The sequence below is a fragment of the Rhea pennata genome, chromosome 15 (genome assembly GCF_028389875.1).
Source record: "Rhea pennata isolate bPtePen1 chromosome 15, bPtePen1.pri, whole genome shotgun sequence".
Lineage (NCBI taxonomy): Eukaryota > Metazoa > Chordata > Aves > Rheiformes > Rheidae > Rhea > Rhea pennata.
Window position 1 is genome coordinate 10125708 of NC_084677.1, and position 27779 is coordinate 10153486.

A 27779-nucleotide genomic window follows, 5' to 3' on the forward strand; every position below is an offset into this window, starting at 1 on the left:
GTGCTGGGAAGAGTTATGGAGACTGTAATCATCCTGTTCATTTAGGGTTTCACGCAATGGGAATATGTTCTCTTAAAACCTCAGCACACTCTCCTCTAAACTGTGGTGGCCCACTGATACGCTTCGTAGTTAATAGGCACTTGAAGCCTATTAACAGTTGTGGAAACCTCTGTGGTGCTCCTTCCTTTTGTCTGATCTTATCCTCTATCCTTGTTGGTAATTGTGAACATGTTCATCACTGCAGTGAGCTTTATTCTGGAAGAGTGAAACTTATCCCAAGACAGGACATGAATGTAGGACTGGTCGTCTCTTAAGAGACCTTGTGCTGACTCTGGACGCGGGTAGGCCTTGCCTGAACAGTATTAAGGAGTGCTGGACAAAAAGCAAACTCATCTCTTTCTGTATTACTGTGTCATGGCTTTCTGAATTATTGTGTTTAATACAGGTTTGGTGATTGGAATCAGGCAATAACTGAGGTAGGAAGGACCTCTAAAGGTTTTCAGTTCAACCAGCTGCTCAGAGCAGAGCTAACTTCAACTTTAGATGAGTTTGCTCAGGGCCATGTCCAGTTTATCTTCAGCTCTCTTTGCAGCATGCAGTAAAGCGCACTGCACCACTTCCATATCCTGTTGAATTACTGATAAATGAAGTTTTGGCAGACTTCAGGGACTTACATTTTCCAATTTAATCCTGAAACATCTTGCTTCCCCATCTCATGCCTGACCTATATTTAGGCCAGTGGCTCACTGGTCCTGCAGGCTGCTTTTTGTCCTTCAGTCTCAAGGACAGGCCTGATGCCAAAGGCCTCCCTGTCCTCCACATGAGAGGCCTGTGGGCAGGGGAGGGCTCTCCATTTTTGCAACAGACCAGAACCATCTACATTTATGTTGAGTAATTGTGTAGTTTTTATCTGAAACTTACCACACTTACCAGTTAAGTCATCTTTGCCTGTGGGAAAATTTTGTTTAAGTCCTCAACTCCAACCCTGTGCTTAGGACAAAGAATTGTGGCTGCAAACAGGAACTAACTTTGGTTTCTTTTTCTTTTGCATTACCACAGCAGACTGCCAGGCCAACGTTCTTTGCCCGCAAATTTGAAGCTGTGGTGAACCAAGAAATAATTGGCCAGTTGGACTATTATTTGTACGGCAACTACCCTGCCGGCACACCAGGTCTCAGGTCGTACTGGGAGAACGTTTACGATGAGCCCGATGGCATCCACACCCTCAGTGATGTGGCGCTGACCATGTACCACTCGTTCTCACGCTTGGGCCTGAGGAGAGCTGAGACTTCATTTCACGCTGTTGGTGACAACAGCTGCCGGTTAGTCTGAATCTTCTTTCTTTTTATATGCAGTATGTCAGCAATTCCCGTGGGTTTCCATGGAAGATGGTAGGTCTGAGTGGTTCAGAGCAGATGGACCAAATTACCTGGCACTGAAGGATGTTCACTGCTTGGCTGTGCTGGGTGGAGCATGTAGTCATGCAGGGCCAGGCAGCTGCAAGGGGAAGGCACCTATTTCCTGGAGTGTTTATGCCCACAGTAAGGTATTGGTATTCAGGGCTGACATTATGGGACGTGGCTGTTGCACTTTTAAGGAGCTGCTCTACAGCCTGATCAAGACTGACACGTTCCAGTTGGGCAGCACTGCCCCTTCTGTTGTGTTTTCCTTATTAATTTCAGTGAGTATATTATACCCACAGCTCCTAAACCCTCGGTGTCATTTTAGCAGACGTCGTATTCACCTGTGTTGTGCATATGAAAAGTGGAGGACAGGACTTCAGGATTAATGTACACGCAGGCAGGTTAACGGTCCTTGCTTGTTTGTTCGCCTGGGTGTGCATCTGGAGCACAAAGAGCTGGTTGCGTGAGCTCGGGTTTGCTTGCTTGCTTGCTACACCTGAAAGTGCTGAAAGTGCTGCAACAGGTGGGATCCATTAGCATCAAATAAATAATCTGTATGTATATATAAACATATACATATATAGTAAATAAAGGCCCTTAGAAAAAAATCTATATTTTAGCTTCCTTTTTCACTTACAAGTCTAGGAAAGAAGAATTCAATCTGAAAAGTATTTGTAGGAAGAGTTCTTGGAGTTAGATTGACATAGAAGAGGCTTACTTCATAGTAGATGCGTGGTGCCTGCAAACACATTTGAAGCTGTTTACATTTCAAAGTAGATATGGTTCATCTTTTACAGTCTTACTTTGCAGTCTCTAGTTCCTGCTTCAGAATATATCCCTGGTACCCAGCCTTTTTTTATCCTTACTAAAAACACAGCCTAAGTCAGCAACTGCTGAAGACATTCCTTGTGCTTTAACAAATGGCACTTGCCCCTTTCACGCTCTCAAGAGGAACGTGATGTGTTGTGACCTCCTTCTTTAGTCATGGCAATACTGAGCAATATCACACCTAAAAAGATGTGGCAATAAGTGATCCAGACTCCTATTACAGCTTTGCCAGTAAAGGTTACCAGTGCAAGGCAATAAAAGGTCAATAACAATTAGATATAAATAATCACGAGAAGAATACATTCCCTTCCATGAAATAAAGGCAGACCTAAAGAATTCCTGGGTCATTTATCCCATATAGTGAAGCCAGTGGAGAGGATGGGAGTTATGTATAACTAGTACTAAAATAACTTCACAATTACTTTTGTGCTTATTCCTTTTACCAATGTTCTGATGATGATTTATAGCAATAATCAGTTTCATTTCTGGGAGCTTTTCATTCCACAGGAGCTCAAGGTGCTTTTCAAGCTTGCTCAGATTATAGATAGGGAAGGCATGTCACCCACCAGTGACTGCAGCTGTCTCCAGGATAAAACACGGCTCCTCTGTTGGCTGGAGCCTCCTGAAACAGTGCAGGGAGGAATTGCAAACAGGGCTATTGCCTGAAGGCTTCATTTACATACCCAGCTAAGCCCTCTCAAAACACTGCTAGTCAGTGTTCAAATTAAATCATATAAAAGTGGATAATCCTCAGGTTTATGTTTCGCCTCACTTCTCTCTTGATACTCCATTCTCCTTGTAGGTGTACGCATGTGTACACTTCTCCGTTCCCTCTCATAATTTTTGCATGTTTCTTGAGCAGCAATAGAAGGAATGTATTTAGACTGAGGACCTCAACAGTACTCCCTTTGCTGCGAGAGCTAAGAGTGGTGTGAAGCTCACTGATATTGCAGTCACCACTGCTGTTGGGTTCACAGCCCTGCTGTTGCTGCAAGGAAAGCCTCTGCTGCTTACGATCATGCTGGAGTCAATCCTGCCCTACCACCCGTAGCCGCCCTTGTATAAGAGATGTTGCCTTGCCCACCTTCAGGGCGAGCTCACCACCTCAAAAAGCAAGCCCCCATCAGCATCTTCAGCAGAAGCAACACTAATGTGTGATTGAGATTTAATTTATTTCTCTCCATCTCTAGGCATTTTTACTCACTGCTGCCAAGAGACAATTTACTCAGACTGTTTCAAGGATATTGTAAATATTTGCTACTACGTACATATAAAACAGGAGGCCTTAGTGTTCAGGACAGAGGTTAGACTGTTGCTTGCATTGGTTGCAGAGCTTTGCTGCTTTTTTACCCGGTCCATCAGTGCTGGTCCTGTAAGCACTTCTTAGTGGTGGCATCTTGAGGAGTCAGCCTTAGCTGACTTGATTTCCTGGGAAGGTGTGATACCAGTTGATTTTAAATGTGTTACAAACACATTTGTTTTGCAATTAATGTCAATGCTGCAAAGTAATAAATTACTCAGTTTTGGAGCCATGAATAATAGCTTATTTATTTATTTATATATCCGTAGGTACGCACACACATATCATTAGAAAAATCATTTTGAGGCTGCAACAGACGATGGACTCTAAATTTTAATCATTTGAATCCATGACTGTCTCGAATATCCAAACTGTAACTAAAGGCTTCCAAATCTCCTGTTTAGTTTTTTCTCCTATTTGGTTATCTGGCATTGTTTTTTAATTATGAGCAAAAAATCCTTGGCAAGAGCAATACAAGTCTTTCAAGAGTGTGAAGTTCATTTCATTAAACACGGGCCCAGTTTCTGCTGCCTGTTGCCCCTGCGGAGCATTGCCCCTGGGGAAAGAGCGTGGTCATCAGAGAGGGATATTTGTGTGGGCTGAGCTGAGCTGGGCATCAGCGCTGCTGGCGTGGGCGCCTTGCCTGGCCTTGGAGCACCCTCTGCTGTCCCCAGCCCGCAGCTCTCAGGTAGCACGCCAATGAGTCACTGCCTCCTACCAGTGCCTCTGGAGGCAGAAGAAAAGGAGAAGAACACCTGATTTGGACTAATTGAGACATTTCTTGAACATCATTTAGTGTAATAGACAGTGCTACAGCCTGACAGTGTACATCTCTGGGTAGGATTCTTACCCAGAAGAAGCAGTGAGGGCCTGGAGGTTTCTGGCACGCAGAGGTAGCTCCTAAAGAGCTCACAGTTGTGAATAGCTTCTAAATGAGCATATATTCTTAGTAACAGTTTTTATGGTTCAGAGTAATCAGAGCAGCCTAAGAATATTTGATAATGAGTAATGAACACATTTGGAATTTCGTAATGTAACAGTGGTGAATTTTCTAGTTGGAATGAAAGCCTTCTTAAGCCATTAACTCCAAGTAAATGGAGATTTTATGTCTGTTTTGTGTGTAAGTGATGAGCCTGTGCTTGTGCTGTTTTACAGATACTATCCCATGGGCCATCCAGTTTCAGTCCATCTTTACTTCCTTGCTGACCGTTTCCAAGGCTTCCTAATCAGATACCATGCGACTAACTTGGCTGTCAGTAAGCTAGAAACTTTGGAAACATGGGTGATGCCAAAGAAAGTCTTCAAGATTGCAAGTCCACCAAGTGATTTTGGAAGGCTGCAGTTCTCAGAGGTAAGTGTGCTTAGCCACTGGAGAGCTTGCATGCTAATGCGGCAGCCTTTAGAAACAGTATTTCCATGTAATTCTTAGGTCAGAGTGGTTCTCTAATTTAATGCACAACCTCTTTATTAAAAGAAATACAGTTGTAGAAGAGCTCAGTAACTTTAAAAATCTGTGATTGTTGTCAGTTGCAGCTATGAGAGAGTCCTGGGAGCTAAAAAATACTGTGTTTTTGCAGTTCCAGATGCGGAAGGGGTTATGGTAAGCGTTCAGCACGAGAACACACTGAAAAAACATTAATTTAACAGTGCCGTGTCTGACTAGAATATCGATGTTGTAGCATCAAAGAGAAAATTATCACAGCAGCAGCTGAGATTTCCCACAAAGCCTGTTATTTCTTCTTGGAATTTGTCTCAGTATCTGACATACGGGATAAAAAATGTACCCCTAAAATATATTAGGAAAGTTGACCACTAATAGAACCTGACATCTATGTTCTGTTTTAAAGATATAACTGTCTGAGCAGTTAATTCCATGATTTTTCTCATTAAACCACAAATTTCAATTAAGGCATAAAATTGATTGAACAAATGTGTTCAAGTCATTATGGTCAAGTCCATAAATTACCATCTTCGTGGGTAATTAATAAAGGCCTGGGTAGGATTCAGTGTTTTGGTGTGCCTGGCAAATCCATGACACTAATGTACCATTAAAGAGATGGATGGAAGGTGTGATTCGTTTATCAATGTGTCTGATGGTAGACTTGCCATTTCGTGCAGTGATAAATGGTCATACAGACTTTAATTCTTGAAACTTGTAGGAGAAATGCTGCTATTTATTTGGTTCTTTTAATCCTGCTTTCAACCTGATACCTGCTCTGAATCTTCCTTTAGCAAGCAACGCAGCAGGTAGCCAGAACGGCTTTTCTAATTGCATGATAAAAATTAATATATTCATCTTAGTATTTTAAAACTTGAATAAAAAATTTTACAGAGAATACATCTGCCCTCATCTCAATCCTAGGGAAGAAACAAACTTGAGACCACAAATTCCTCAGTGGCAACTTGCCAGGTCACCCCGAACCCAGTGTGCTGGAACCGATCCTTTTTTCTCCAGTGGCAGCCCTGCAGCAACTGTGGGCCTGGTCTCCAGATGTCCTGGAGCAGCAGAGCCTTGGTATCAGCTCCCCTGAAGAGCAAAGCAACTGGTGTATTGGTGGCCTCTTTACTGTACTTTGCCCACTGCTCTGTGGAGCCTGGCGCCTTGCAGGGAGGACTTTGCATCTCACCTGACTAGTGAGCCGTGGTTCATAGCTTCAGAGACCGTGGCTGTGCTGCAGAGCCCTGTTTGCTGCTGCAGTGAGAGTTGTGTGAGCGCAGAGCATGGGAAGGATTGTTCCTTGGTGAGCTTTTGTCGGGCAAGGGAAACGTTCTCTTCCATTCAAAATTCGTGAAAAGAGTTTGAGAATCTACTTGCTTGCTTTCATTATTGTTTCTCACTTATACGCCTGGATTGTCCTCCTCTTTCTTAGGTGATTAACATTGTAAAAGATCAGGGGATGCAAAGTCAATCATTCAGTCATTTCTTAATTGTTTGTTTTACTTCTGCCTTTCCTTGGCCAGCAGGCACCTCTGCCTCTCTCAGATAGCCTGGTGCAAATCCAGCATTGACCTCTTTGGCTTCAGTGAGGCTGCTATGCCCTGATCTGCTCACTGCTTTTTAAAAGGTCATGTCTTTCTCAAAGTCCAGTAAATGTAAAACAAATTTAGCAGTCCAGCTAAGATAATGGTATCAATGTTCACAGATTACATACCAGAAAAGAAACCTGAAATTTGTGTTTATCGAGATATGTTACTCTGCTGCTTTTCCAGCAACTTTCATCCCGTGATGTGGCAGATAACTGAACAGAGCCTTTTTTTAGCAGGGACCGTTTTTCCCTCTTTGAGCTCACACCAGTGAGACTGGTGAGAAGAGCAAAAATGTGCTGCGCTGAATGTGCCCCTGGGCTTATTTGTGACCCTGATGCACAACCAAAATTGCAGCAGAGACAACAGGATCTCCCCAGCTGGAACCAGTGCTCCCTGCCTACTGTTGTTCCTTGCTTTACTTCTCAAGCTTGCCTTCCTGAATAGCGGATTTGCCATGGTACCAGTGTAAAGGCAAGTTGAAAAAATAAGCTGGCTGCACCACCTAACAGGGTTAATGACAGCGTTTCAGTTGCACAGGGCTCCTTCCACTCAGTCTTGGGCACTTACATAAAATTACAGGAAATATAAGAGAGAAGATTTCCAAGGGTGAAACCTCCACCCTCCTTTTTGCTGGGAAACTCCCACGCCTCCTAAAATTGGCTTGTAAATAATACACATACTATGTATACTACTACTACTACTCTGGATTCGTGATAACTTCTACATGGAGGGTGGAAGATTGATTTGCTATAGAGTACTAAAAGTCTCAGCTCCAATTCTACCAGTGGAACATGAAGTTCATTTCTGGTCTTGTTAAGACTTGTGATTCATCACAGAGAATAAAATAAACTAGGTGGCAGGCAATTAGTGTGCATTGTGTGAACCTAATGGTCCTGTTTGTGGTGAGCAATGAGACACAAACCCATAATCAAGGCACAATTTATCTTGGGAAAATTTTATCTTGGGACTGAACAGAGACAGAAAACAGTAGTCGTAAGCCGATGAGAGAGTTGCAGATTCCAAGTATACCCGTATTCACTGCCTGCTCTAGAAGCCCAAAATATGTGTAAAACGTGAGTTTCTGTGCCACATTCCTTCATGTTATATCAGATATTTGTTACTACTTGGTTCCCCTCTATACTTTGTGCATTCTACTTGAAAGTGAAAGCCTACTTAAGATGTTGTAAGAGGCTATGAAAAATATTATAGGACTGTAGCGTCTCTTGGCCTGTAAAATCAGACATATTAGTACCAGGAATTCAGCTGTGTAAAGTTCAGGGAAGATGCACAAACCTCTAAATACTGCTTTAAATAAAATTCCCGTTAGGCTGTGCTTCTAAAACTAGCTTGTACTGTAAGCTGTGTGGCACAGGGAAGTCCATATCCCAGGTCAGAGCTGGATATAAAGGACTGATTCTGTAAACAGTTATGTGCACCTCCCTTCCCTTTGCTTTTCTAACGCACTTGTGGTCTTCCATGAGATGGCACATGTGCTCCTGTCACATATCTTTTGATATGTGTTTTTGCATTGTGGGCCTTATCGACAGTGCAGAGTTTCTATCCTTGCTGATCACTCGGGTCTAAGCACCCTTTAGTATCAATAGCAACCACTGCTTGCATGAATTCCCTGCTACACCTCCACCTCAGGGCGAGCTTTGCTGCTTGGGGTAGGTTTTTGGATTGATTGATTTGGATAAAGTTTTTTCCTGACAAAGGGAAAGGTCTTTTGGTGAGGTGTGGAAAGACTTTCTTGAAGAAGCAGGCTTAATATTTCCTAAAAATTGTTCCAGTTTGGATTTCTCTGATCTCTCTAGAAAATCCTTAGTTAGCAAGACCCCTCCATAGCATTGTCCTTTTTCCCCATTTGTGGTCTGCATTGCTTTAGATGGGCTCAGTTTTTATAGACAGAAATAAGATCTTCAATTTAGCCAGAGCCTGAGCCATTAATTGCTTTGAAAATTACAGGGACTGGGCGGGAGGCCTGATGTGTTTATGACACTGTAAGTCATAGAGGATGTGGGTCATATTTACTCCATGCATCATCTTCACAATTAGTTTCAGATACAGTGAATTACAGAATATGTATTTCCCTTTTTGTCAGAGAGGCAGGGTGGTGCGCTCTGTTTTGGTAAAACCTGCATGCGTTTATCTGTGAAAGCAGCCCGAAGGAGGGCAGATGCAAAGCCCCAAGAGCCGTGCTGGTGCCTTGCTGTGGTCTGCACCCCAGTTCTGGGGCAGGCAGGATGTTGCACAGCACCTGCGTGCCTTGTCTTCTTGTTGCTCAGCACCAGGGCAGCATTTTTCCCTTGTTGTTTCTGTCCTGTTGCTTTCATGGCCCTGTACACCCTGACAATATTGTTATGGTAGGCTTTTGTGGGCTGCAGTTGCCACCAGCAGTAGAGTCATCCCTTTTTCTCCTGCTTTCCCTGCCCTTTGGCTGTAACTTTTGGGTTGCACTAAGAGACCTTTGCATTAGGGAAGCCTGTAGCAACCAGGCGAGGTTTGATTGGGTCCTGATGAGCAATGTATAGTTACTGCAGAGTGTTAGGGGAAAGGATGCTGCAGCATTGGGGAGGATACCCAGGGGAAGATACTTGCCTGGGGACGGACCCAGCACGGCTCTTCCCAGCTGGCCGCTGGGGAGAATCTTTCCCTTTTCCCTTTCCCTTTCCTTTTCCCTTTTATTTCACTCCCCCTCTGTTTTTATTTTACTCCAAAAGTAAGTTTCACTCTTCTGCAGACTCCTGTAATAAATTTTTGTGCATGGAAACATATCTCAACATCCTTTGTGCAACAAAGTTGTTGAGCAGTGTCACGTACTCTTGGAGGATGCAGAATGTGGTATCATTTCCCAGGGATCACAGGCTAGAGACAGGACAAGAGCCGGATGTCAGAGCTGAACATTTTGAGGATGAAAGTGAGCTTTCTTCAAGGAGTTCTTTAGACATGCTTCAATAAAAGATACTGAGTATGGTGGAAAGAGCTGTTCCCTTTAGAGTTTTCTTTACCCAGGGGAGTGTGGATTTGTTTCACATGTTGTGGCTTTATTATTTCCAGGGCTCTTGAGGTGCAGTAGTGTGACATAGCCATACTCAGTGAAGGCTGGTGGAGTAAATAGTAAGATCTGGTCAGGAAATTTTCTTTCACAGCTTAGTTCAATACATATTCAGTTGGTCTTGTCAGGAGAGTACACACGGACAGCTCTTCAGGGCAGTTGATGCTTGGGTCTGATATATGGGCCATGCTCTCTAGGCTGATTAGCTGGTGTGCGGGGTGAAATACCTCTGCTAGCTGTGGTGATTGCAGAGTAATAGAGGGCTCATTTTGTCTCTTATTCTGCAGTGTCATAGTCCTGCAGGAGAAATTTATATGCTGACAGATGGATTTAGGATGTTAGCTTTTTATTCTGTTGGCCTTGTAGCTTTTTGCTTGCAGTCCCTATGTAATTCATCTACCAAGCACAGTGAGTTGCTTAGAAAAGACTGGAGATTGGACAGTTTCCAGTACAGATATCAGTGGTAGTAGACATCAGGTAATTGTTATGTTTTACAGATTAGTAGGATTTTGACATTAGGTTGGGGCCATTTATTCTCATCAAGTGAGACGAAATCTAGAAGAAAAGCCTTTCAAGCAAATCCGCTACAATGGCTTGCTACTCTTTTAGGAAAGTAGGTTCTGACTATTCCCGTGTGAGATGAAGGTTAGGGGCAACAACAGTGCTGTGTTGGGGAAATCTTCACTATCCACATATGCTGAAAGAGGAGGCTCCAGTTCATGTGTGCATGGGACTCCAGAGACCACCTAAAGAAACCCATAGTTTCTGTATGTGGGACAAAATCAACTATTAGATAACTCATATTTGTTTGGAGATTAAGGACAAAGAAGACCGGAAGGACTGTGAGGGATTTCAGTACCAGGCTGGTCAGTACATCTGTCTGTCTCTCCAAGGAATGACATCAGGTGTCTGTCTGCCAAAAGGAGCCAAGGGATTCTCCTGGTCTTCAGTTCAAATTTCTTTGTGTTTGATGTTGATCTCTTTTGATTTGAGGCCATGGAAACAGGACCTCATGGGATAAGCAAGGTGGGCACTTTGTCTGAAAGCAAATATGCAGCCTTCAATACTGTGGTCCACCAGGTTGCCTTCTTGAGAATTGAAGGAACTGGTTTTGTTAACAGTCAATATCACAAACACATTTTAGGTATAATATTGGGATAGTAAAAAGTCTTTCAGTTGGCCTAAAGAGTCCAATTATTACATATATTTCCATGCCATCTGGTTACACATGCTTATTTTCAGTTGTGTTTAATGGTAACAGCTTGTAAGTTGGTATCATCCCATGGGTTATGGTATTAAAATACATATAAAGAGCATTGAAATATGAAAGCTGCTAGGAAGTAGAAAGGTCTGTTAAATATTTACACTAGATTGTGAATCAGCTGCTTTACTGTTAGTTAGGGAATAAATAGAAAAACCTGTCGCTATTATGACAGTAAGAATCGAGTTTAGCAGAAATAACTCCCTGCAGCAGGCAGCCGGGGAGGGTGAGGACATCATCTCATGCACTGCTGCTGCTTCTCTTAAAGTCAGCAAAAGCCTCTTCCTTGCTTTTAGCGGTAACTGGGTTGGCCTTTATGGCAGGGTCCGGCTGCCAGAGGTATCGTATGTGTTCATGACCCAGGAGGGTTGTATTTTTCTGTGCGTAGTCTGTCATTAGGCCTGGTCCTGTATTGACTGCTTCCATGTGGAAGAAGAGGAGAGCTGCTGTGTCCTGTTTTGTCACCATTCCTGTAAGGAAAACCTCCTATTAATCAAAAGTGGACAAATGGACACAAAAAAAGGACTTAGGTTCAAGGTTGCCTCACATTTGTGTACATTTTACATCTCAGGTCACGCTGCCATTAGCCTCTATATGTACCTTTAACTCATGTCTTTAGAGAAACGTGATTTTTGCAACTTGGGGGCCCTCGTTCGACATAAGGGTCTTGGATGCTTACAGAGGAAATGTTAGTAGCAGTGCGGTCTCTGATTTCAGATTGGCACCGAATGGGACGCCAAGGAGAGGCTTTTCCGGAACTTCGGAGGACTTCTGGGGCCGACGGACGAGCCAGTGGGCATGCAGAAATGGGGGAAAGGCCCCAACGTCACCGTCACTGTCATTTGGGTCGATCCCATCAATGTAATTGCCGCAACGTACGATATCCTTATCGAATCCAGTGCAGAATTTACTCACTACAAACCACCTTTGAATTTGCCCCTCCGACCTGGTGTCTGGACAATTAAAATTTTGCACCACTGGGTACAAGTAGCTGAAACCAAATTCCTCGTTACTCCTCTCACCTTCTTTAATCGGCAGCCTATCAAACAAGGTAAGTTTTATTATTTGGTTCTAAAGGTAGTATAGTTATCCTGACTTTATTCACTGTAAATGCTGCTGTTAAAAATGGAGTTGCACTGTATTGGAAAAGGAGAAAAGCAAGGAATGTTTTAGATATTAAATCAGAAGAAATTGCTGTACCAAGACAAGCAAAAGTGTCTGCAATCTAGTCCATAAAACACAGACAGTCTGAACAAAAGGCTATTTGTATCTTTAAAATATGCATGGTTCAAAATCCAAGAACTTCAGACTCTCAACATCTAACAGTTATGATAAAAACCGTAATTTAGAAATAGAAAGAAAAATGGACCATTTCCTTTTCTTCACTGCTATTCATTCACATTTGCTCAGAGAGATGTACAGACGTTTAAACTCTTATCTTGACAAAGTCTGTGTTTAACGATAAAAACATTAATATACGAAATGCTGAATTAGTCAAAATTAGCCTAGGCCAGAGCTCATACGCTGCCGTATTTATCAGGTCTAGGCATTTACTTTTCCCTGATACCTGCCAAAACCTGCTTTGTAAATGCCAAACAGTAGAGTTACAGAAATGCATGTTATATGCAGTGGATCCCAGAAATTACAGGACCAGACCCATGCTCACTTTTTCAGCAGAAAGCCAGTAGTGCCTCTGCCGTGGTAGCACTGAGCCGTGTGAAGTGCAGCGGTCGCGCTGGGGCTGCCGGAGCGTGCCGGCCCGCAGCAGCGGTCCGCGCAGGAGCGTCGTGCTTTCTGGGGCTGTTCTTCAGCAAATGCTGCAGACGTTGGGCCGTGGGAAAAGAGAACATTTTGTAGCCACACCTGTTTTCTTATTCAGTAAGATCAAAACAAGTTTGTTGCTATGAGTATCTTTACCATTCTCCTTATGTGCTCAAGTGCTTCCATCTGTCTAATATTAATATTCATGGCTTCAGACGTCTTAAAGTTGCTAGATACATGAATGATCCTATTAAGTTTTCAGAAGTTCTTCTTCCTGACAAGGCAGCAATAAACTGAGTCAGGCATGTACCTTCCAGTAAAATGTGCTGCTTCTGTAATGCAAACATCACCAGACAACCGCTGGGAGCTAATGCAGCCCTTATCTCGCTCGACGGGAGCTTCATTCTGCACATTTCTCACCAGAACAGCTAACTCACTGATTTCTTCTAACATTTGGTGGCATCGTTTCTTAAGCAGAAACTAAACCACGAACAGCCTGCTGCTGCTATTAGCCAATAGACAGTGATGAAGTGGGAAGAAACACCATGTGCAGAAGGAATACATTTTTAAAGTTTGAGGCAACTTACTTCCGAATGCAGATATTATTGACTCACCTCCTGTAAATGAATGAATTCCATGTTCTTGGCTAATTTAACACTTAAGGCAGAAATCAAATGGAAAACGTGGCGCGTTGGCAGCCTGTGATAAAATTTGCAGCCTTTTACCGATAGTGCAAGAACCCTGCGAGCAGTCAAGGGTTTCTCAGCTTGCGCCCAGCAGTCCTCTGGTCCACCCTCTGAATCTGGAGCGTCTCCACTGAAATTACGGAGTCACTCCGCATGGCCCCGTAGGTAACAGAGAGAAAAACGACCCACTGATTCCCTGGGAAAAGCGCAGGTTTAGATTTTTTGTTCAAGAGCCTTATTCACTCATGCAGTAATTACAGTCTACTGTAGGAGTGAGATATAAAGCTTGGAAACAATATTATCTAGGAGAAGTGCCTCAGGAATGATTTGCTACTGATATTGTGATGTGTAATCTCCAGATGTCTGAGACATGAAGGTAAAGGAGAAAATTAACTACAGGGGCAGATAGTGACACTCCGCTGTAGTTAGAATTATATTAGCATTTACAATGCAAATTCCTGATGTTTGGTATTTTTAAGGTTTTTCTCTTAGTGACACTATTATACTCTACGCAGGAAATTGTCATCTAGCTTTGATTTCCAGCTTGTGCCAGATTGGTACCACATTATTATTTAAATATATTTTTCTGTGCCAAATAAAGGCATTGTGAGAGTATGACAGAAGAATTAGGACTTCTGAAAGAACAATTTCTGTTACCTTGTAAACAATGTGACAGCTGCCAAAAATCTTCTAAAATGAAGGAATAGTGTTATTGTCTTGTCTTAACACTGAAAATAAAACCTGCTTCAGACTTAGCCAGGAGTTGTCAGCGGAAGAGGATAATATATTCTGTTAGGGATTTCTTGAAAACTTTGTTCTCCCCACCATCCTCATCTCTCCTCTCCTCTCCCCTAAAATTAAAATTCTTGTCAAAAAGATTGTCCTGGAGAATGAACAGCTACTCCCAAAGGTTTTTGAATGAATACGGTCCTTCATGCACTTCATATTGCTTTGCATGGGATTTTTTTGGCAGTGAGGAGGCCCCCGCTGTGCTGCACCCTCCGGATGCAGGAACGGGCCGGCCACCGAGTCACACACCTAAAACCTGCCTCCCGGCTTGGGCATCATTTGTCCGCGTCGTTTTTAAAAAGCGTTTGCCCGAATCTGGCAACAGTGCAGCAGCTGCTCAAACCGTGTACCTTCGCACCGCAAATCGCGGTGGTTCCTGGAGCCTGCCGAGGCGGCGCTGCAAAGCTGCGCGCGACGGCGGCCCAGGGCAGCCGCGCTTTCTGCTCCCCGCGCCGTGAGAAGGGCGGCTCGGTCCTCGCTTGAATAATGAAAGCAAAATGTGCTCATTCCTATATCATGACTCCCAACATTCAGAATTAAAATTAAAAAAAAAAATAAATAAAAAAATAATAATAATTCTGGGACAGCTACTAACAAAGATGTTTCGTTTGGTCGTTTGTAAGAATGGCATGTGAAGCTAATTTACTCATTTTCTGTGCCCGCTTATTTATTCATTTTGGCCTAGAGTCTGTTCACGCAAGTAAAACGAGAAAGGGAAATCAGGGACAGGTCTTTCTGTGATAGCTTGTCCAGATGTGCATAACTGACAGAATTGATCTAAAAACACAGATTCATTGCCCTTTTCAAAAACTGGGGCTGTAAGAGCCCGTTTGTTAAATGGAGTTACTGAGCGCGCCAGGAGGCTTGCTGTGTTTCCCCTGTAAACTAGACTCCCCAAACTAATTCAGGGGAAGGCTAGAACCTAATTTTATTTATCCCCTCTTGTCCTCCTCCCCCTCCAGCCGTACAAATCCGTTTCTGCCTTCTCCAGTCCTGTCACTAATCAGTTTGGCCTTCAGCAGCTTTCTTTTGGCTCACAGTGCCGCTACATGGTTTCTGGTCAGGCAAAGAGGAAAAAAAGGAGGAGAATTAAATAAATTTGCCAGATAACTCATTTGGCAAAACCTAGTTCGTTTGCTCCACCAGACATCTCCTTCCCCCACGCAGACAGATTCAGTTTTCTTCTGCTCGGGGCGAGTTTGGGTTTCTAACCCCTTGGCTGAGCTTGCTGAAGCCGAGAGGCCCATGCCTGCTAAGGAGGGCTGCTCCGGACCAGCAAGGTGCCCCGAGGGATAAACGTGCCAGGACGCAGAAGAGGGGAAAAGTGCGGCGGGGCCGGGGAGCCGCCGCGGCCCCTCCGCGCGGCCGTGGCATCGCTCCCCCGCCGCCTGCCCCCGGCCGCCGCAGCCGCGATCTCCCCTTTTCCCGCAGTTGCTTTCTGCAGTTTCCTGAAGCCCCTTCCTCAGCCCCCGCCGGGACCTGCTGTCCTGCCCCCGGCCCTGGCCCCGGGCCTGCAGGGTGCCAGGCAGCAGCCGGAGCAGCTACCAGATGACCGAAGTGAGGCAGGGCACCGTCCCGACCGTTCATTAAGGTTTCTGATTTGTGCCAGAAAACAAATATCCCATGGGAATTACTGGAGGGGTTTTGTTGTTTCTTTTTTTAATGCAGAGTTGCAGAAGGAGGGCTTGTGCCCGAGCAGGCAGCGAGCGCCAGCCGTTCTCAGCCCAGCCCGAGTCACCAGGGAGAGTCTGGTGCCGGTGAAGATGCCGCGTTTGGCAGAGGTGGCCTCTGCAGCCCTCTCGCCCCGCTCTGCCCCTCCGGCGCCCTGCAAAGCCTGCGTAAAGCCATCGTGCCAGGCGCCAGTGCACAGACGTTCTCCGGGGGCAGAGGGGTGCAGAGGAAAAGCCAAAGCAATTTCGGTTTTAAATTGGAATTTATATTCATGGCAAAGTTTTCACAGTGGTCTCCCAGCTGGAGTGAGGATAATGAGTTGTCAGGCATTTAATATATAGTACCTGTTTCATTAAAGCTAAATAGGTTACTGTGAGCCAGTGGGCAGATAACCCACCAAAGCTCAAGCACTGGATTGGGGGGGAAAAAGGAGAAGGAGGGATAAATAAATAAAACACTTCTTCCTTCAAATAAGACAGGCAGGGAAGGAGAGCAGGGCTTCGATCCCGCATGGGTTGCTCCAGTCCATGCACTCTCCAGCCCCAAAGGCATTAGCAAACATACCAGCACGCACACATGCATTCCTTAGGCCTTTTACCTAATCCATATTTATGGATCATCTAAATTAAGTATATACTGGGGAACCTTCATTTTGCCATTGGTTATTTGCAGTGGCTCAATCAATTCTAATTGCATCTATAAGGATTATAAAGTGAGTGGTGGATGGTGCCAGAACTGCTGTGAACTCTTTAAATTACCTAGAGGTTACGTGACATGTTCTTGATAAACATAATAATAGCAGCAGGCGAGCACAGGGCTGCAGAGGAGTAGAGATGCACAGGAATCGTCATGCTGAGAAAAACCCCAAAGATGGGGATTTGCCTTGAAATTTAGTTCAGATCCAGTTGACAAGGAGTCGATTAGCTACGCAATGAGCAAATGCAGCACTGTCTTGTTTGCTGCGAGAGAAAACAAACAAAATGCCAATAAAAAATTACCTCCTTGCCAGAGGGTTTCAACACAATTCAAGTAAAGAAATAAAGCTGTACATTCAGTATTGCTTTTAAAAAAAAAATCACCAGTCTAGCGCCTTAATGTATTCCAAGGTAACCACATTTTTCATTCCTTAGCCTACTCTCTGTCTAAAGTCATTTGCTTTTTCTGCAAAATACTGAGCAAACCCCCACAAAAATGCTGAAATACCAGCCTGCGTGACAGACTATAGGCTGTATATTTGCTGCAAAGAAGTTAAAGTAAAAAAAAGTCAGCTGAGAAGAGAAGTGCCCTCCCAGAGTGAAGAGCAAACAAAAATGGGGGACAAAAATAACTCATTAAAAAAAAAAAAAAAACGGCAATTTAAAGTCAATGAAACATATTTTGCATTGATGCATAGCCTGCATCTGACACTGAAGCCAAAGGGCTTTTTGGGTGTATTTCCTGACAAAAAGTCTGGTTTAATGCCTGCAATTCTGTTAATTTTGAATTGGTTGCTCTAACTACAACTTTAAAAGTATAAACACACATTTCATAGAGGAAAGCCTGACATTTTTCATTGTTTTTTCATGAAAAAGGAGGGAAGTGTCAGTCTGTAAATACTAATTTGGTTTCCGTGTCAAGCAGCTCGCCCTACAGCATTCTCTCCGTGTCCGTGGCGGAGGAGGGAAGGAGTCAAACAGCCACATCCTTTTGCTCCACAGCTACCTCCGAGCTCCGGAGAAATTACTTTAGCCCAGATCCTGAAGCTGCAAATCAGGCAGAATTTGAGGCACATACTGCCGAAATTGCAATCTTCAAGACTCTGTTCAGCTGGTGCTTTTCTCTGCCTTGCGGGGAGTGCGGCCCGCTGCCGGGGGCGCTGGTCCCGAGCCGGGCAGGCAGAGCCCGCTGCCGTGCCAGGGCTCCTGCTCCTTCCTCCGGCAGAGAAGCAGCCCTGAACGCACTGAAAAGCATCGTGGGGTTTTCTCCCATTAGTACTAGCTTCTGCATTACTTCCTTTTCCTACCTGCTGCTGCTATTTATGTAGTGCTTACGGAAAGGGCTGTGTTCAGATGCACGTTACGCTGGTGCCCTCGCGCCTGCCGGCGTGCTCCAGTCGTGCAGCCGGCCCTGGGGCAGAGGGCTGCAGTCACCCAGCGGTGCATGGTGAAGCAGGAGGGCGTTGACGTGAGACGTGCAGCATGTCCGACACCGTCCAGGACTAGCAAAGTGAAGAAATTGAAATGTGTTGAAGATGCTGTGCTTATCAATCAACCTGATTTTAGCAAAAAACACCCCACTAAACAACAGGGGCCACAAATTCAGAGAGGCTGGTTATCTGCTGTTGAGGGAGCACTACTGAGTCCTGCATTTTTTGGTAGGTTTCTTTCCCTTCCACACAGCCATGAAGCTGTGGAGCGTGGGACACGTCAGAGACTGAGTGCTGGAGGACAGCAAGCTCCATCTCCTCCCATTATTTGTTTGGAAAAATGTCTCTCTTGTTCCCTACAATAAACACATGCACAACAGCCTTTAATTCAACAAGCTCTCTAAATTGCCTGCTTCAATCAGATGATCCTGCTAGTAATGCCAACTCTTACTTGTTTTGAGATTTTTTTTTTTACTTAGAATGTTCCTATTTAATTAATATGTTGACAAACAGTCTCCCATATTTAATTGCTTCCAAAGGAGGAAATGTAATCATGTGTACTTGTTCTGTTTCTTAAACTGCAGTACTCTGGCAGATCACACTTTTCACACATGTGCTTAGCAAAGGCTCATTTCGACTAGATATTATTGTGGATATCTACCATTTAAAGTAAAGGAGAGGTTTTTGATGGATACAGGAGCAGTAAGTGATATATAATGGTGATGGGGATGTGCCGAATTAATTTAATTGGGAATTTGAAGTAATGGACTTGCACAATATCTGACATTAAAGACTCTGCAAATGTAACAGCAAATGTCCAATTAAATGTCCCTTTTCCCTCTAAATAAATGTACTGATGTATTGCCAACATCTAAGATACTGTCCTCTGCCTGGAAGAAAGGACTCAGTGTCAATCTGCAGTGCAAGCCGCAGGGACATGTGGAAGGAATTGTGGAAGCTAATATTTAATTCCTGGCCTCTAAATGGTATCTGAGCGCTGTGGCTTTCCTAGCCTGGAGGGCCCTGAATGGGCCCATTTTGTGTTCTAGACACTGTGTACGTTGGCAGAGCTCAACGTGTCCTCTGTGCTGCAGGGAGGGATGATGGTGAAAGAAGTCAACTGAGAACAGAACGAAATGGTTGAAAATTTGCTCCCTGCAGGCATTGAGTGAATATTTTGAGAGGGTCGAATTGTGATTTTATGAGTAGCCCCTCTGTCCACGCTCAGACTTGAGAAGCAAATGTGCCTTTGACAAGGACTGACCCATAATGTCCAGCCCCAGTTCTTCAAAGGAGTTAGTGCAATGATGGCAATCATTTTGGTGCAATAGCACAGATTTGGGGAATATGCTGCATTTTGCTGAAGTAGAAGAATTACTGTAAGAAAGAAAAACAAAAAAGTGTTATTAGGAAATGTTTTTGCTCTATTATTTGGCACAAGAGCTTGAAATATGATTGTGATTAAAAAGTACTTCACCAGTAAGTCTGGAGTAGATCCAAAATGATGCTGGGGTTAAATATTTCATCAGCCTGGTCCAGTCCATTCAACACGGTGCTGTTATCCTTCCAGTGCCAGGAATGATACTATCCAGCTCTTGCAAGCAAATTGAGTCAGTGGACATGGTGACGTCTCAGCCCTGGGGAGGATGAACCCATTGGCGGAGGGAGAAGCTTGAGATAGATGGTTCTTTTTCTTAGCCAAATCAGTGACAGCACTTCAAGGGTTGGCAGCAGTCAGACAGGGCATGATGTCCTGTGGGTGTTCACAGAGGCTAGTGTCAGCTGAGCAGGCTGTATCATCTTCCTCAGCTTCCTCCATGGTGAAAGAAGAAAATGAGCTTCTCCTGAAAGGGAGCTGCATGTTGCTCAAGGTCCGGGTACGATGAGGAGCTTTTAGTGAGCACCCAGGCAGGAAGCACATGAGGCTAGACCTGCCTGTTTGTTGTCGAGAACAGCTCACTTCTTTTACAGGGCCATGGAAATGGATTGCAGCACATCACTGACTTTTGCGTTTTGTTTTGTTGTGACCTTAAACCCTGGAGGAGTCTTTTCCTCACTGATTTGGTGTTTCTTTTTGCATTTCCAGAGGAAGCCATGAAGTATCACAATGGGCCTCCAAGGAATGCATATATGGAGCAGAGCTTCCAGGGCTTGAACCCGGTCCTGAATATCCCCATCAGCACTGCCCAGGTGGACCAGGCCAGGAGAAACGCAGCGCTCGTGGGCACCAAACTGGAGAGCTGGGTGGACTCACTAGTGGGCAGTGCATGGTCAGCGGTGGACATCTGCAGCAGTGGGGCCACATCGTGCCCGGTGATGCAGGCGTGCAGTCAGACGGCGTGGAGCTCGCTGAGCCCCGACCCCAAGTCTGAGCTGGGGCCCGTGAAACCTGATGGGCGCCTGAGGTAGCATCTGGTACAGTCCTTTTCGGCATAGGTTTTAAAAGGGAATTTAACCTTGTTCATATGTGAATCTCACGGCAGATTTCAGAAGCCTAAGGAACCGTTACACCTTTTTGTTACGTGTTGCAATATAATTCCTAAACACCTGACAAAGCCTTTGGCACTGTTCTCTCCGTCAGCTCGGCAACCTCTGTTGGGTTGGTGAGGGCCGTGGCCATACCGCACTGCGTTGTAACCATGGCCTTTGCAGAGCTGGGAACAGGAACAAGAAGTCAAGGAGAGGGCAGTGAAGGAGCAGCTGCTAGAAGTGTTTTTAAAAAAATAAATTTGTGTGTACTTCTGCTGTTCATAGGCTTTAATTATTTTGCTATCATGACTAAGTCACAGCAAAATTCCCTTCTATTTTATGTTTCCTGGGAAAGTTGATTACTGCAGGCTATATCCCATATGGCTACATTACCTTATAGAACATGAAATATGTGGGATACACCCTTGCTCATTTTTTTTTATAGCACACAGTAATTCTGGACGCAGCTAATGCCTGTTGTTACCCTAGTTAGGGAAAATGAGCAAAAGTAGTGTTACTTTCAGACTAATTTCCTGATAAGCTCTACATGGAACCAGTGCTTGCAGTTGTAGTTTTTGATTGTTCACGCAGTCAGCTTCAGGATCTTGGTAGCATATTTTTAAAAGCAAAGAACCTTTTACGATTTCAGCCCATTTGACATCTGCTTTTTCTTAAGCCTAGCAGCACTTAAGCCTGTTCGCAGACCTCCTGCACAGCAAGCCGCAAGCAGGAATTGGGGGGATAGCTTGTGATGTGTCTGCTCACACCAGGTGATGAGTCTTTTCATGAGGTTGCGGTTCAGTTCCTCAGAACCAGTGAAACGGTGGAATTTGGCCCTTTGCACTTTAGAGGTGCAGATGGTGATTATTTTTTCTCATAGGGAACAAGCTTGGGACCTGAAGTTGCAGCAGGCTGATTCTTCCCTAATTTGAGCAGTGGCTAATGAGTCTTAACACTAATTTCCTAGCTTGATCTCAGATCTGCCAGCGCCGAATGAAGATGGCTAATTTTAGCGTTGCATAGGGCATGGGGGAGGTTGTGGTGAGCAGGACAGGACAGTCCCCGACCAAAGTCATGAGCTGAATATGAAGGAGAGCAATGACGTGTTTCTCAGTGCTGTTACTTTATTCTGTCAACAAACCCTACCTTTGCTTGTGTTCGGATTTTGACTTTCTAGCAGCCTGCATCCTGTTTTGACTATGCATGTCTTTCTTTCTTACATTATTTTAACCTGCATTTTCTGTACTAGGAAAAACAATCATTTACATTCCAACAATTTTTTAAAATACATATTTTCATATGCAAATACATCTCCAACTGAAGCATTTTGCATTTACATAGAACATGCACTTTTTTGTTGTTCTTGTTGCTGCTGTGATAATCTCTTGATAACAACACAACCCCAAAAGGCTATTAGAAGCTGAGTTAATTATAAACAAAAGAAAAACGTCAATTTAGTGAAATAAGGTAACCAGTTACCCTTCTGTGTACACGTATAACTTTCCTTTCTGCTGATGAGCATTAAACTTCCACATCAGGAGGGAAATAAACCCTTAAATCATTCCATAATTGTATCTCACGGAAAGGTTGAATTCCCTTTTAAACAGCAGCTGCAAGATGACCATAACACACAGGTCCCAGTGGCTCGTTATATTTCTCTCCATAGTATTGGTTTAAAGCTACTTGCAGTTTGCTTTGGACTTAAAATTGCAGTGTCAGCTGTGCTGGCATTAAGGCAGAGCATTTAAATGTTTATCTGGCACAAAAATGGATGCATAGAAGGAACAATTTAGATATTTATTATTTATGTTTTAGTCAATGACTAATTAGTAGGTGCTGCTTTTGCAGCTTGACAATTATGTTATCTTACTAACTGAAGCTGCCTTTATTAAGAAAAGGCCTTCTTCCCCTTACACCTCCCGTCCTTTCCTTTTTTCTTCCTGATTTTGACAGTCCTGGGAGTTGTAGTTTTAGAAGAGTTTGTAGCAATGATGAGAGCTGGTTGAAATGTTTCTGTCAAACTATCGTTCCTGGTTTTCAACTGACTCTAGAGGCAAACATTTAAAACCAAGGTTGCCAATAGGTTTATATAATAGAAACACAATGTTGTTACTCATTTCATAGGGATTTTTTTTTTTAATAGTATTTGTTTCTAATCTAACATTCCATCATGAAGGTCAAATTTTCTGGGGACCGCCAATCCTCATGGTGAAATCCAGGGCTTTAGTCATATTGCTGCACTGGCAACTGCATGGTTAAAGCCCAGCAGATCAAATGCAGAGCATCCCATTTAGGGCACACACATTAGCTACCTTAGAAAGTACTGCAGTAGTTGCAAAATCCAGTCTGCCTTGCACATAAGCATAAGTAGAAAGGTGCCCCCCCCCCCACACACACACACGCAGATAATCTGTTTTTTAAATTTGATACTTTTTTTACTCTTAAACAAACAGGAATGTTTTTAAGTGCTTTGTTGAGAAGTTGTCATTATGAGCTATGGCAAGCGTAAGGTGGCAACAATCCCGTCTTTTATGGTTAGAAGAAAAGCTGCCACATTTATCATGTAAAATTTAAGGTTCAAATTAGTTTGTTTTGGGTTAAAGAAAAGAAATCAAATGTTTGCTGGTATAACTACTTACATTATATTCTGTGTTTAAAATATCTCGAAATACTTTATATTAGTTTGTTTTCTAAAAGATAAAAAGTATCTACACAAAGAAGTTCTGTAGCAAGCTGGCAGTTCCAGTGCTGCTCTTACAAGGTTTGATGTATACCTGAAGAGGCTGGTCCTGAGGCCTTCCTCAGGCGAAACCTCCTTGGAGCACTGGGCCTGAGTAAGGACATTAGAGTGAACTCCAGCATCAGTGAAAGGTGTGCCAGTACGCTGTGAATAAATACTGTATGTATGTGTTTGAAATCATCATAGGATGAGTTGCTGTATTTGGAGCATGTGCTGCAGTGAGTGTCACCTTCAGGACCTACATGAGAACCCCTACTATTGCTATTAATATGCAGACACAGATATACAGCTTATATATGGGCTATATATGGGACACTGTGTCTGAGTTACTAAGTGCTATAATCGTGAAGTAAAAACCATGGAGGGCAAGGCTGCCTCCGGGCTCGGCGCCTGCTCTGAGCTGCTGCTGTGGCAGTGCTGCTGAGACCGCTCGGCTGCTTAGTGGCTTTTCTGGTTCGAGCACTGCAGGCACTTGAAGCCTGTAATGAATATTATTTATTGTTAGAAGAGAATAACTTCACAGATCTTACATTTGGTGCAAAGGAGAATTCAGAGCAGGGACCCACGGTTTGTAAAAGCAGGCAGGTTAGGCATCTTCACGTGAATGTGCTAGTGTTATTTTCCAGCCACGCTGGCGAGTCCTTTCTGACGAGGACTCCCTCTGAAAGCCAGCGTTGATCCAAACCCCTTTCTGTGGGAAAAGGCTGTATTATTTCCATATGCACACATTTGTCCTCTGTGTAATGCTTCGCTGGTTTAAATTTTGAGCCTGTTCTGCTAGATTGCCATGTACCACTTCTGTGATCAGTCACCATTACACAGAAAGAAGATGTGGCAAAATGCAGAACATCTACTTATATGTTTTAATGAATTATATCCCAAATCAGCCTTGGCAATATGCAAACCTGTTTATATGGTAATGTTAAACTTTAAGGCTAATAATAGAAATAGCTCAAATGACAGTTTATTTTTAGATATGTCCAGTTTTTTCTTTGGTGACATTTGGATATTGAGTAATATTTTTATTTTCCTGATACATGAAGGTTTTTTCCTAGAGTTGAAATTATGTCTTCATTTTTTTGTGCTCTCTACAAGCAGAGAGAGTATTTTAACAAGTTGTCTGTCACAGCAAGTGTTATACAGGAAGTCCAGCTGGATCTCTGTTGCTAAGCCTTCTTTATTGCAAAGCCTGGAGATGCAGGAATGTGCATTCGTGTGTCACAAATTGGCTTTCCCACAGACTGGCTTCAATGCACACTGCATGTACAGGTGTTTAACGGGATATTAACACTGATCCTGCAGCACCTTCAGAAGGGCCAGCTAATGTGTAGTCACCATCTCCGGTAGCACTAGTCCATCTCTGGTAGCACTAATTGCAATATTAGTGAAGTCTCAAGCTCTCTTAGCCCCTGTTACAGTGAGCAGAGGAGTGAAGTCAGTGAGTCAAAAACGGAAATTCTGCACCTGGCTGACAGGGGAGAGGAAGGGTATAGAAGGTGCCAAAACTTTGAAACCGTTTGGCGTAATTTTGTGGCAGCAAAACTTTGAGCAAACTGAGCACCTTCGCTTCTGCACAGCGAGGCTGAGAAATGCTGCTGCGATGAGACTGTAGCTTTGACTTCCCGGATTAAAAATAAAGCAAAATCCAGATTTTTACTGTGTCTGGACAACCAGGGCCCACTTTCTGTTGATTTTAGTATTTCTCATCTTTCATCACAGCTGGCAAAGGGCTGCCAGCTTGCCGCTGGCTAGCACGCCCTCCGCCTTGTTGTCCCAGCCCCCAGGGCCTCAGGGCTTGGCCAGAGGAGACCTTGGCCACGCCAGTGCCTCCAGCTGAGCAGGGGGTTTTGTACTCATGTGATCCAAATCCCTTAGGCTTCTTTAAGAACCCAGATGTGAATCAGGAAAAAGTTTGCTTTTCAAGGCAGACTTCAGGCAGCTCTGTCCTGACATATATGAAGGAGTCTGTAAAAGTGATAGTGATGATTATCTTTCCCTCACGTTCCAACATGGGTATTTAATATACCCATGTATGTTAGTAGGTTTGCTTAGCAAAGAATAAGGCCAAGCTGCTATTTAAAATGTGCTTTTATTTCAGCTAGTCTACAGGCCTCCAAGATAGTCCTGCGGTTCCTAGGACAGTACTTTGAATCCCTGTTAAATGATGATTGAAACCGTCACATAGAAAAGACTCCCCAGCAGTAACCCTCAGTGCTCGGCTTCTGCCGAAGCAGTGTGGCTCCCTGGCAAGCACGGAAGGACTTTGCGGGGAAACGCTCGTCGTCACCCCGTAAGCCTCTCAGAGCCAGCGAGGGCTTGTCTGTAACTCCCGTTGAAGGTGCTGAGTGCAGAAGATGGGACTTCTTTGAAAAGAAGTCCCAGTATGGGTGAAAGAGCATTTAAAGGTGAGGCAGCAAGATCTTAGCGTTGATCTCCCCCCGCTCCAGGGCCACAGTAGCATTAGGGTGTCTCCAGTGAAGCGTGGTGTTGCCAGCCATTAATCCTCGAGACCTGATCCTGCAGGTACCGTGTTGAGTTTGTCCTTTTATACTAACAGTAGTGTACAGCTCACTCGCTGCTCTTCGCTTCTGCCTTGGTTACCTTCTTTTGCTCATGGGTGCTATCACAGCTGCTACCTCACTCTGTCTGCAAACACGTTTACCTGACAACAACAAAAAAAGGTACCAGAAATCTCCTTGAACTGAATGTACAATCTATGCAAACTCTCTATTTTGATAATAAAACCTAGAAGTATTACTTGTAACCTTGCCAAATAAGCAGCAAGATACTGTACAGGTGCCTCTGATGACAGAGTGCCGATTCCAGGCGCAGTTCACTGCGCTGCCTTTGTATATTGTAATGACTGGACTTGTCTTTGGTTCTGTTGTAATTAACACCCTTGATGAGACAATAGTAATCTCTAGCTTGAGAAGCACCTTCAGTTTGCTGGGAATATTCTGGAAGGGGATGTCTACTTTACTTTCCTGCTTATGTACAGAGGAAGGCACAGACCTACTGCCCCAAATTAGGATGTTTCAGAATTTCCTTGGGTACATCCTATCAGCTTTGAATTTCTCAGTGTATGTTCCCATAGTGGCATCCGATGTGGTGCCCCTTAAAGCAAGCCTTACTTTCTTCCTTTCTAAATGTGGCCTTAAACTGTATTAGAAAGTTAGATGTGGTCTGTGTCTTGCTCACTTTTTCTGTTTGCTGTAGAAGGAATAAAAGGCACCTTGCAATTTCTATTACTACTCAGCTGTGTTGCTGTCAGCTTACACTTCCCAAATGCAATAGAAATTGCTTACAAATGCAGTCTTTAAGGAAAGAAAGTGACCTTCCCTTTCGGCAAAAGGAAGGCGCAGACATTCATAAAAACCTTAAGAAATTATGACCTGTCTTTTGCAACTTAGTATAGATAAGAAAGGTTGATTTAATTACCTACAAAGTGCTAACTTGATTCGTTCTGTCGTTGGAGTAGAACAGGACAGATTTGCTCTCAGATGCGCAAGACAAATTCTGGGGTGATTTCACTCATTTTGACGTGACTTGGTAGCATTCCTTTCAGAGTCGCACTGGTACCTGGGAGAAGGTACTTCCTCTTAATGTTACAGTCATAAAATCTGAAGAACTTGACCACTTGGGGCCCAGTTTTGAGTGATGGTTGGGAACCTGACAGTACACACAGAAGATTGAGGAGTCTGGCTGTATCATTAAAGTTACAAATGTGTTTCCAAAATTTGGCCTTTGGAACTTTATCCAAAGGGTGTCAAAGCCAGCAGAACCTGGTGACTTTTGATAAGGCTTGTGTACGTTGGGTTTTGTTACTTCTCCTCTCCATCAAGAACTGTTGGGTTTCAGTAGCACCAGCATTCCCGGCAGGCTGCAGTGCTTTTAGGAATCCCAAATCTTACCTAGTTTCAGTATTCTGATGCAGTTATAACCCAAAGGCAACTGAAAAGGGTTTACATAGCAAACAAGATTTGTGAAACAAAAAGAATTAATTTGAGGTAATGATTTTTCTGACTTTGTCGTTTTGGTTTTGGTTGATTGGGTTTTTGTATTGCCTAAAATAGTCCATAATAAGTTATTCCTATCATTTTTCAAAGACTGGTGGTAATATAGTTTTAAGAAATAACTATTTTGTTATAAATCATAATATGCATAAAACTGTACAGAAATATTTTGTAAGCTATTGAATAAGAAAAAAACATGTATATACAGCAAAGTTTAAAAAATAATTGGAAATTCAAATGGAACACACTGAAAGATGTAGATATTTTGCTATTTATTTAAAGGAGTATTTTATGAGATATTGAAATGTCTTAAATTGACCAGTAATCAAAGTTCAAAGTCAGAATGCTTTTCTTGTAGTAGAATGTGATTTTCAGCAATTATTGCACTACCCGTTTTTGCACCCTTTTGTCTTTCATTTAGCAGAAAACAATGATGTGCCTTAGCTGTATTCTTTGTCTATTGGAGTTTGGGTTTTTTGTCCGACAAAGCAAATTTTTTTGCAGAAAAAGAAATGGATGTATTAAATACTGTATTATACCAAAAACACTGCAGTTGTATATAAATGCTTTCTGTCATACTGTGTTTTCAGATGCAGAATTTTAAAATAAAAAGGCTGTCTTTGGGAATAGCAGTGCACCTTGTAGTTATTT

General features: G+C 43.5%; 1 protein-coding gene across 2 annotated transcripts in view; it reads left to right on the forward strand.

Annotated features, from left to right (window-relative positions):
- Positions 1–27755, forward strand: part of XYLT1 (xylosyltransferase 1) — a 160175-nt gene extending 132420 nt beyond the window's left edge. The window contains exons 8-11 of one of the 2 annotated variants that reach the window (XM_062588656.1): positions 1060–1322; positions 4687–4882; positions 11592–11925; positions 19993–27755. In XM_062588656.1, the coding sequence (XP_062444640.1) occupies positions 1060–1322; positions 4687–4882; positions 11592–11925; positions 19993–20315 (1116 nt within the window). In that variant the 3' untranslated portion in view covers positions 20316–27755. The remainder of the gene's footprint in view (positions 1–1059; positions 1323–4686; positions 4883–11591; positions 11926–19992) is intronic. The other variant, XM_062588657.1, reaches the window with a different exon arrangement.
- The last annotated feature ends 24 nt before the right edge of the window (positions 27756–27779 follow it).